Raw genomic sequence first — 10,796 nt, forward strand, 5'->3', positions numbered from 1 at the left:
CTTTAAGAATAAACTCTTCAATATATAGACTAGCTTGTAACTTTATGCATATGCATGGATATACTTAAAATTATTAATAGCTATTCTTATATATTTTTTTAACTCTTTTAAAAGTCTTATAAGAATATTAATAGGTAGGAAATGTAAATTTTCCATTATTTTAATTTTGTTTTATGTTTATTAATTCTAGACTCTTTAGCTTTTGTAGGCAATAACTCACTTAAATGAATATTTATGATGCAGTCCCATATTTGACTCCAAAATTAAGAAATAAAACACTCTCTAAATATAAATAATTTAGAACACATGACACAAAATTTGATTTCAATTGTAGAATCTAATTGGATATTCTCTAAACTTTACCTATTAATATATATATATATATATATATATTTACTAAAAAAAATGATTTAATTCTTATAATTGAGAATTTATTTGAGCATTGAAAATATCTATCTGAGTATAATACTCAATTGTAAAGTCATCTTAATTATGGCAGAAAAAAAAAACTAAAATGTTTAGTGTGTATTGTTGAATGCATATGTAATTTATTTTCTTTGAGGGGATGTTTATTTTTTATAATGGATTTTTTTTTAACTTATTAGTAAAAAAGTTATTTTTTATTTTTGTTTTGTAGAGGGAGAGACTAGCCATGGATATAGGCTAGGTTCCTAGGTGTTCACATTAATATTTGAAACTAATGACCCATTTGGTAATGTTATTCTAGTATCGTTATTTGTATTTTTTGAAAATATGTGTGGATGAAAAAGTGTATGAAAATATGTATAATGTTGTTTAAATATTGAAAACTGTTATTTAAAATACACTACCAAACAGCCCATAAATTTCAATTTTGGGAGTTGATTTCCAAATTTTGTGGGTTTTTTTTTTTTTTTGGAAATCGATATAGTTTACTGTTAACAGCGTAACTCAAATTATTTTCCTCTTTGACATTTCAAACAATTTGTATATGGGGAAGTGTCAATTAAGCTACTAGGTTAATGATTAAAAATTAAAATGTTTAAAATTTTCCAAAATAAATGGTTAAAAATTTTCATTTTTGGGCTATGGCTAGGGCTGTCCAACGGGTTCAGGACCCGTTCAAACCGCCCGAATCCGACCGACCCGAAGCCCAACGGGTCGGCCTGAAGCCCTTGGCAGGTCGGATTCGGTTCCTTCTCTCAGGAAACCCGAATATTCGGTTCGGGTTGCGGGTTAAGGGTTTAAAAACCCGTACAAACCGACCCGACCGAAGTTTTAAAAGAAAAAAAAAAAAAATCTGATCCAGGGGCAGATCACGTGAACTGAAGACTGAAGAGGAGTGGAGTCAGTGGACTGCTAATTGACAAGACTGAGCACTGTTGTTTCTGCCTCATTGAGAACCACACGGCTCCTGTGCACCACAAATTTCTTTCCACTCAAAAAGTAAACATCAAATCACCATACAGCTGCCCAAAGTCTTCAGAACGGCTAATTGCTAAAAAATTCAAACTAAACTCTAAAAAATTCAAACTAAGTCTCAAAAGCCTAAAATTGGAACTAAAACTCTAAAAATCTAACCTTTCCCTTCATTCTTCAGTCCGGCCTTCTCTCTCTCTCTCTCTGTAAGTCTCAAAAGCCTAAAACTAAAAGCCTAAAACTGGAACTAAAAATCTAAAAGCCTAAACTTCCAAAAGCCTAAACTTTCCCTTCATTCTTCACTTCAAGTCCGGCCTTCTCTCTCTCACTCTCCAAGTATCTTCACTCTTCTCTAGTCTTCGGCCTCACTAACTCTCTTCCGTCTTCACTTTCCTCTAATTCTCTTCAGGCTTCACTCTCTCTCTCTCTCTCTCTCTCTATCTCTCTCTACCAGCCGGTCCAGCCCCAAATGGCTAGTCGGCTACCCTTCAAATCAAACTCAGATTTGATCTTTCCCATGCCTCTGTTCATGAATCATAGTTTAGGGTTTCAAGAGTCAACTTGGCTACACTTCTCAAAATCAAAATCAAAATCAGATTTTCCCTCATATCTCTCTCTTATAAATTGGACTTTTCCCGAGTGTTCTACGTTCTCTCTGCTCTCTAGTCTCTCTAGTCTCTAGTGATTTCAAAATCTCTTATTTTTATTTTGAAACAAACAAATCCCTTTACTCCTTAACACTCAGCCTCTCAGACTCGGCTTCCTAGTCTCAGATCAGGTAAAGTTTCTTCCTTCCTATTTCATCCCTCTTTTTCTGTATTTTGTGTTTGTGATTCGGCAAATAAAGAGGAAAGCTTGATGATTTTCAGTCCTTTGTATGGTATAATCCGTTCTTCATTGATGCTAGAAATTGCTAAGCTTTATTTTATTTTATTTGTTAATGTTGTGATCTGCTACTTAATTGCATTGAAACTCTTGTTTGCAATTAGATTGTTAAATGCATTATAAGGAATCTAATTTTCATTTCACCTTGTACAAATATGTGTTCTTTAATGTTGTGATCTGCTACTGAGTGTTATTTTCATTCGGCAAATATGTGTTATTTCCTCTTTTTTTGCCCAATCTGGGTTTATCATTTTGTTAGTGCTCTGTGTGTGATTTGTTAGTGCTCCCTGGTTTTATCATTTTCTTGCATTGACTCATTATGGTAGTGCTCTGAGTGTGATTTGTATCTGCCCTATTTTATTCCTTGTTTTGTTTGTTTTTTTTTTAATGATCAATATACTTGTATCTTCACTATAAAAAAAGAATATGAACCCCTATTTTAACAAGATGAAATCCAAACACATTTTTATTTTCTTATCTGCCTGTTTTATTCTTTGTTTTGTTTCGTTTTCTATGATCAATGTACTTGCATCTTCACTGTATAAAAAAGAAAAAGCTGAGCCTCTATTAAAAAAGATGAAATCCACATTCTTATTTTCTTATGTGATTGTATTTTATTACTCGTTTGATTCATTTTGCTTTCTTAACTTAAAATTTTGAAATGTTAATTTTATACAGGAGTTGAAATCCTAGGCTTTTTGCTTCCTTTTCAAGGTTAAATTCCTGATAGCTGAGAGTTCTTTGAGGTATCCTTTCTTTCTCTTTTAACTTCTTGTTATTGTTTGTGTGTTACTTTTATGGTTGTTTGCTAATCTATAAATTTGATGTTTATAGGTTATGGAACCCTCAAGTGATGCATCCCCTTCCCAAGCAACACCTACTGCCACAACTGAACCTGTTGCCCAAGCTGCCCAAGCTGTACCTACTGCCCATGCTGAGGTTCCCCCACTTCCACCTAAAGGTAAAGGCAATGTCTGTACTAATAGGAAAAAGTCTATTGCCTGGAACCATTTTGAAAAAGTAGATATTGGTGATGGTCATTTTAAGGCTGCTTGTAATTACTGTCAAAAAACTTATCTAGCTGATAGTAAGGGGCATGGTACTGCTAACTTGTTGAATCATACACCAATCTGTGTTAAAAACCCTAATAGAAAGATACTTAGTGGGCAACAAACCTTAATGTTTGAACCTAAAATGGATGGGGAGGAAGGGTTTCAGCTTGTACCGACAGCCTTTACTGTTGAGGCTTCTAGAAAGGCACTTGCTGAAATGGTTATAATAGATGAGTTGCCTTTTAGGTTTGTTGAAGGGTATGGGTTTCAAAGATATGCAACAACCTTACAACCTAAGTTGCGAATTAGGGATATCCCATCTCGTCAAACTATAGCTAGGGATGTGATTAGCATTTATGGTGTTGAGAGAGAGAAACTAAGGGGGGCTTTGAAGGGTCGTAGGGTGTGTCTTACTACGGACACATGGACGAGTATTCAAAATCTGTGTTATATGTCCCTTACAGGTTATTTTATTGATGATGATTGGAAGTTACATAAGAGAATTTTGAATTTTTGTCAAGTTGAAGACCATAAGGGAGAGACCATAGGTAGAAAGATTGAGTTGTGTTTGCGTGAGTGGGGTATTAATGGCATATTCACTTTAACAGTGGACAATGCTAGCTCAAATGGTGCCACTATTAAGTTTTTGGAGAATGTAACTAAAGATTGGGAGGGGACTGTTTTAGAACATGAGTTCTTACACATGAGGTGTTGTGCACATATCCTAAATTTGATTGTGGGGGATGGTATGAGAGAAATTGATGCATCCATTGCAAAGGTGCGTGAAGCTGTGAGGTATGTGAAGTCCTCACCAAATAGGAATCAAACTTTTGTGGGTTTTGTGGAGAGATTAGGTATTGAGTCTAAGTCTCTTCTTTGTCTAGATGTACCAACTAGGTGGAACTCTACCTACCTCATGTTAGAAACCGCACAAAAATTTGAAAAAGTGTTCATACGTATGGACTTTGAGGATGATAGTTATTGTTCATACTTTATGAACAAGGAGAATAGTGGTGGTATGGGATCTCCTAGTAGTATTGATTTTCAAAATTGTAGGATATTTGTGGGGTTTTTGAAGCTTTTTTACAATGCCACAAAAAAGTTTTCAGGTTCTTTGTATGTTACTGCCAACACCTTTTTTGATGAGATGTTTGTCATTCAAGAGAATATTTCCAATTTAAGTAAATCACAAAACCACCTCTTGAAAAACATGGCAACTAAAATGGAATCTAAGTTTGATAAATATTGGGGGAAAGGGGATAAAATGAATCATCTCTTGTATGTGGCTGTGATTCTTGATCCAAGAAAGAAGTTGAGGTTTTTGAAGTTCTGTTTTTTTGAAATTTATGGAAATGAAGTGGCTGATGTGATGGTTGAATTGGTGAGGGGTGCCTTGGTCAAGTTGTATGATTTTTATTCTCGAGTTGATTCATCAAATGTACAAGTAGCAAGTGAGAGGGAGAGGACACACATAGAAGGTGAGTCAATAGGTTGTAGTGATCCATATGTGATGGTTAATTCTAGGTTTGAACGGTTTTTGGAGGCTGAGCAGTCCATAGGGTGTAGCAATGAGATTGACAAATATTTGGCTGAAAATTGTGAAAGTAGAAGAGGGGATGTGAAATTTGAGATATTAGGGTGGTGGAAGGCCAATTCAGATAGATATCAAGTGCTGTCCAAATTGGCTAGGGATGTGCTGGCTGTACCTGTTTCTACTGTTGCATCTGAGTCGGCGTTTAGTACCGGAGGACGCATACTTGATCCATTTCGGAGTTCACTCTCCCCACTTATGGTTCAAAATCTGGTTTGTGCACAAGACTGGCTTCAAGCCTTGGTTCCAATTTCTTTTCGCAAATCAAAAGATGAGGTAGAGGTCTTGGAAGATGAATTTCATGATTTAGGTAATATGTTAACTTCCAAACTTTGTCTATTAAGTGCTATTAAATGTGTCTTATGCAAATGAAATTTAATCTAATAGTCTTCATTTCTTTCTCTTTTCTAGTTATACGTCAAGCAGCAAGAGGTGGTGGAAGTTCAAGCTCAAGCAAAGGTATCTCAATTAACATTGATGACTAATCAAAAACTGGGTAAGTTTCTGCCCTTATGTTATTTCTATTGAGTTTGGTTCTGCTTTCTCTATTGTTTTTTGTTATAACTATTCTGTATTTGTTGGTCTTGTCCTTATACTTTTTATTGATAAATATCTTTTTGCCCATTTTCTTGTAGGAGGAAGGACACACATTTTGTATAGGAGGCAGCTTTTTGGATGCAATTTGGAAGTTTTTTTGGACAGTGCTTTTCTAACTGATAATTGATAAATTAACTCTTGCTTATAGGAAAGAAAACTTATTAAGTTTAATAGGCTTTCTTTTCTATAAGTCATGGACTAAACTCTATATAGTAGTTGCTCTTTAAATGTTTTAGAAAAGCTATTTTTTGGAAGTTTGTAACTAATTATAACTAGCTACTGCTTTACACACTTTCTGCCTTTTTTAACTCTATGGAAATATTGCAAGAGATGCTCTTATTATCTTTTGTTACCACACTTGTGATGTGGTTGTGATTGAATTATTTGTTAAAATTTGTTTGCTGGTTTGCTGGTTTGTTGCCATACTTGTGGTGTGGCTGTGATTGAATTATTTGTCAGAATTTGTTTGTTGGCTTGTGTTAGTTGTGTTACATAACTTACATGTATGAGTGGTTGGCACAACTTGGTAGGTTTAATAGGCTGCCCAGGTTTACATGCAAGTTATGTATTGTGAAGTTTTAACAGGGGGTTTGCATGTTGAAAAATTTTCAATGTATAGTGTTATGTATAGTGTTATAGGCATTTTGAAAAATTTTGTATAGTGTTATGTATAGGGGGTTTACATGCAAGTTATGTATAGTGTTATAGGCATTTTGAAAAATTTTCTTTGTATTGTGAAGTTTTAACAGGGGGTTTACATGTTAATGCCTATAAAATTTTGGGCCTCCTCTTGTGCTTTTGCTGGCCAGGTTCTATAGTGTTATAGGCATTTTGAAAAATTTTCTTTGTATTGTGAAGTTTTAACAGGGGGTTTACATGTTAATGCCTATAAAATTTTGGGCATCCTCTTGTGCTTTTGCTGCCCAGGTCCTATAATGTTATAGGCATTTTGATAAATTTTCTTTGTATTGTGAAGTTTTAACAGGTGGTTAGAAAGTAATATCATGTGTTTTTTATGTGTTTGCAAATTGCAATTACCCAGGTTGTGTTGTTATATATTTACTGTATTTTTTTGTCATTAGATGTGAGCTAGAAAATTAAATTTGGACTGAAGGGCTGGAGGCCCAAAGGTTTCAAAGTTGTGTAATGGGCCAATTTGAAATAAAGGAGGTGAAAAAAGGCCCATTTGATTTATATATATGATTTAATGATATTAAAAGTAGTAAGCCCATTAATTTTGGGCCCAAAAGGCCTGTCAAAAGTTGAATTAAAAAAAAAATTATGCAAATTCACAATTTTAGCCCAATTTCGGCCCAAACCCGCCTAACCGACCAAACCGACCCGTTCAACTGTTGACCCGAACCGTCGGGTCTGACCCATTATTGGGTCGGTTTCGGGTCAAATTTTTTGTAACCCGATCCAGTCGGGTCGAGTTCGAGTCAGGCCCAAACCCGAGCCGACCCGACCCGTGGACAGCCCTAGCTATGGCTTCCTTTCTCTTCAAGTCCCGTCCCTGCACGTGTGCTTATCTCATTGCTCTGTCATCCACTCAAATTAACAATGAAGTAGTTGAACCACACAAGATATTAATCAAAAGAAATCCACATACATACCGACCACGCGTCCTTCTCTCTGATACCTCCTCAAACGCAAAGACAGCAATGGCCTCTGCAATTGCAACCAAAGTTACCAAACCCATCACCTTCTCTATCCTCATCCTACTCATTTTTTCCATTTCTCTCTGTAATTCCACTGAGGAAGAAGACCCAACACCAGCCTCATGGCCCCACCAATTCCACTCCATACTTTTCATGAACCACAGTGGGTCCCTGCAAATAATCGATCTATGGTACGACTGGGTCAATGGTCGAAATTTCAACATCATACAGGACCAGCTGAGTAATAAGGTTCTCCATGACCTTGAATGGAACAATGGGACTTCCTTCTTTTACCCATTGGACTCCAACAAAGAGTGCAGAACTTCACAGCTTGAGGTGGGTATTCTTCGCCCAAATTGGCTCGATGGTGCTAACTACCTGGGTCAGCGCCACGTGGATGGGTTCCTCTGCAATGTTTGGGAGAAGGTGGACTTCATTTGGTACTACGAGGATGTTGTCACCAAGAGGCCTGTTCATTGGGTTTTCTACACAGGTAGGTATTCATAATTCATATTCATTTTGCATTTGCTGTTTCACTTTAATATATTCACTTTCAACTTTGGTTAAAAGTTTGGTATTCATAATTTTTATTCCTCACAGAACTATTAATCACTAGAAAAATTTTAGTTATCAATTTTAATCCTAAAAAACTTAACACCGTCCATTATTAGTTTCAAGGAAGTGATTACATGTTAATTTTTAATTTGATCATGTTGCGTAAGAGTTAAAAGTGATCACTTTAAACATCATAGATGGTCTCTAGTTTCTATGAAGTGATTACATGTTAATTTTTAATTTGATCACTTTAAATAATAGTCAGGAAGTAAAGTCGCAAACTATAAGAGTCAACAGGATTTTTAAGCCTTCGTTGGGTTTTAAACTTTTACTTTTGCATACAAATGTATATAGTATACAGCAAGTTGTATGGCTATGCCGCTGTGAATAAAAACTGTCTGCCGTTTTTATAAGAGTGCTCCGAACTGGCATGTCTGTAAGATTCTAACGTTGCAAAATGTCCAGGGAGGGAGGCACATGTTATGACATTTGAAGTGGGAGCAGTGCTTGAGGATGCCAAGTGGCAAGCCCCTGTATACTGTTTTGAGAAGATGAATGATGATGGAATTGGAACCGAACCAAAACTAAAAGCAGAATTTGCCATTACTCGCGGTTTTCGGGATAGTTCATTGGACGGAGTACTTAGAGCCTCGCTTGATCTCTGAATAATATTGTGATGCACATTTCTATTGCTGCATTTGTGCATTTCTTTGGAAATAAATTTGCATTTTGCTCTGGAAAATAGCAGGCATGCCATTCTACCAGATAAACCACAGGGCATGTCTAATCCATGCTTACTCGAGCCATGTCCGATGCCACTCTGGGCTGCAATGTTCCAAAGGTGCATCCCATATTGATAAATAAATACCAAGATCTTCCATAATTCAATTGATTTTTGTGCTGTCCATTTCAGCCAGTACTTATCACTTATCAGCTGCAAAAATACATTGTTTATGGAAACAATCTTGGAGTCCAGTCACTTTGCTAGGTTTCCATTATAAGGAAACCTAGCTACCATTATAAGGAATCCCCTCCCCCACTTATTAATTGAATTATTATTTGAATTATATAGGGCAAATTTCATTAACCTACCATGAGGTCTGGGCTAATTTCAACTGAGTCCAAAACATTTCAAAACTAACACAATTGGTCCCTAAAGATGACTTGGTCCTAAACAGACCTAACACTGTTACTTATTATTTGTTCTTTCTCTCTCTCTCTTCTGTCTTGTGTCCTTCTCCCTCTCTCAATCAAACTCTCTTCTCTTTCTTCTTCTTCTTTTGTCTCGTCCTTTTCCCTCTCTCTCTCTAATTGAACCCTAATCACTGGCAAAACTTGCGTTAGCAACACCACCATGCAAGCCAGCAGTGCCGTCATCTAACTCTCATCCCTTTGTCTATCTCACATCAAAACCCACATGGTGGTGGTGTTGGTGCTTAGGTCTGGATCTCGTCGTCAACAAGCTCTCTCGTTGTCTTTGTGGTGGCGTCATGGATCATGGCATGGGCTTTGGATTCCAAATTTGGGCAGTGTTCTTCATGGGATGATGACACCAATTCATGGTGTGACATGGGTTTTTCTAGTTTCTCTTATGAGGTTTACAGTGGGGTCTTGGGTGCTATTTGTGTTGTTTGGTTGGGATTTTTGTTTTATTTTTAGGGTCTCTATTGGGTTTTCAGGAGATTTAAGTAGTGGTTTACAAAAGGATTTTTGGGTTTTGAAAGAGGTATTTTGTGCTTTTTTTAGCATTTTCAAGGGGACCTTTTATGGGATTTGGGTCTATTTTTATGGATTCAAAGAGGATTGGGTATTTTTGGGTTGTTATGCTAGTTTTTTTGGTACTCTGGGATTATTTAAGGGTTGTTGGAGGTACTTTTGGGTGTGACAATAGTTGTCACGCCCCATACCCAAAAGGGTACCAAGCATGAGATTTATAGTTGGGGTCTTGGGTGCTATTTGTGTTGTTTAGCCGGGATTTTTGTTGGATTTTTAATATCTCTGTTAGGTTTTTTAGGAGATTTAAGTAGTGGTTTACAAAAGGATTTTTGGGTTTCGAAAGGGGTATTTTTATGTGCTTTTTTGTAGCATTTCTAAGGGGACCTTTTATGGGATTTTAGTAATATTTTTATGGATTCAGAGAGGGTTGGGTATTTTTGGGTTGTTGTGTTGGTTTTTTTGGTACTTTGGGATTATTTAAGGGTTGTTGGAGGTACTTTTGGGTGTAACAGTTGCCACACCCCAAACTCAAAAGAGTTCAAAGCATGAGAAATACATCCCAAAGGTACTTGTAGATTTTTCTTTTTTGACAATTCAATCTAAACAATTCATACCAAGTACCAATATCAAGAATTTTCATAATAATTTCATTAAAAATACTCTTAAAGTAAGTCAAAACTCTATGCAATAATTACAAGGATCATTGGCCACAAAAAAAATGGAGGTTTGAATAAATATAATTACATATCATCAGCTTGTTCTATTAATGAGAATAAAAGTCATCACCATTATTAGATATAAAAGAATAAGTCAAGTCTACTCTAGGATATACATCATCTAAAGATCACCATCACAAAAGTCAAGCCTTCATCAGTAGTTAGTCTAACTAATGCTAGCCACAAAAATATGTCTCAAAACGATCATTGGCTACTCTGAAATTTTTTTTAAAATAACGGGATGAGACAGAGCCTAGTATATAGCATAATTAATGGAAAGAGAGGAAATGCAAGTTTTATGATGATGAACAGTTTACTAAACATGTTTTAATTTGGAAAATTTCTAATTGAATATTGCAAGACCATTTCTAATAATAATATGATAAGAATGGTTAAATAATGAAACACAAAACTTCTCAAAATAAATACCTTGAAACTATATACTATACTCTGTGAGCACTAACAATATAATTTCAAAGTCATAAAATCTAACATAAGGTAATTTATCACAAATATATCACACTACCACATAAACTGGTTAGGGGATCCACCATTTACAATTGAGATGATATTGTCCTCTCTGGTATGTAGTTTCTTGGCTCCATGGGCAGCATTCTCATATCCTCAA

General features: G+C 35.8%; 2 protein-coding genes and 1 long non-coding RNA gene across 3 annotated transcripts; all 3 read left to right on the forward strand.

Moving 5' to 3' along the window:
• The first annotated feature begins 1,964 nt into the window (after positions 1 to 1,964).
• Positions 1,965 to 3,326, forward strand: LOC115979602. Its single transcript, XR_004089109.1, has 3 exons — positions 1,965 to 2,176; positions 2,962 to 3,029; positions 3,118 to 3,326. It is a non-coding gene; the product is annotated as an uncharacterized LOC115979602 (long non-coding RNA).
• Positions 3,327 to 3,477: 151 nt separating this feature from the next.
• On the forward strand, positions 3,478 to 4,700 carry LOC115980994 (zinc finger BED domain-containing protein RICESLEEPER 2-like). The gene is made up of 2 exons (XM_031103183.1): positions 3,478 to 4,652; positions 4,694 to 4,700. Exons 1-2 carry the CDS (start codon positions 3,478 to 3,480, stop codon positions 4,698 to 4,700), a joined length of 1,182 nt encoding a protein of 393 aa, XP_030959043.1.
• Positions 4,701 to 7,105: 2,405 nt separating this feature from the next.
• Positions 7,106 to 8,669, forward strand: LOC115978836 (uncharacterized protein At4g14100-like). Its single transcript, XM_031100712.1, has 2 exons — positions 7,106 to 7,674; positions 8,202 to 8,669. The coding sequence occupies exons 1-2, from the start codon at positions 7,185 to 7,187 to the stop codon at positions 8,399 to 8,401; spliced, it is 690 nt and encodes a 229-aa protein (XP_030956572.1). The 5' UTR covers positions 7,106 to 7,184; the 3' UTR covers positions 8,402 to 8,669.
• Positions 8,670 to 10,796: the final 2,127 nt, after the last annotated feature.

Source organism: Quercus lobata, chromosome 3, assembly GCF_001633185.2.
Source record: "Quercus lobata isolate SW786 chromosome 3, ValleyOak3.0 Primary Assembly, whole genome shotgun sequence".
NCBI classification, from domain to species: domain Eukaryota; kingdom Viridiplantae; phylum Streptophyta; class Magnoliopsida; order Fagales; family Fagaceae; genus Quercus; species Quercus lobata.

What these genes read in the sequence shown, in the direction of transcription:
- LOC115980994 (XM_031103183.1), top strand. Translation starts at nt 3,478, where the DNA reads ATGGATGGGGAGGAAGGGTTTCAGCTTGTACCGACAGCCTTTACTGTT.
- LOC115978836 (XM_031100712.1), top strand. Translation starts at nt 7,185, where the DNA reads ATGGCCTCTGCAATTGCAACCAAAGTTACCAAACCCATCACCTTCTCT. An exon ending in TCATTGGGTTTTCTACACAG is followed by an intron (nt 7,675 to 8,201) that starts GTAGGTATTCAT and finishes CAAAATGTCCAG; the next exon opens with GGAGGGAGGCACATGTTATG.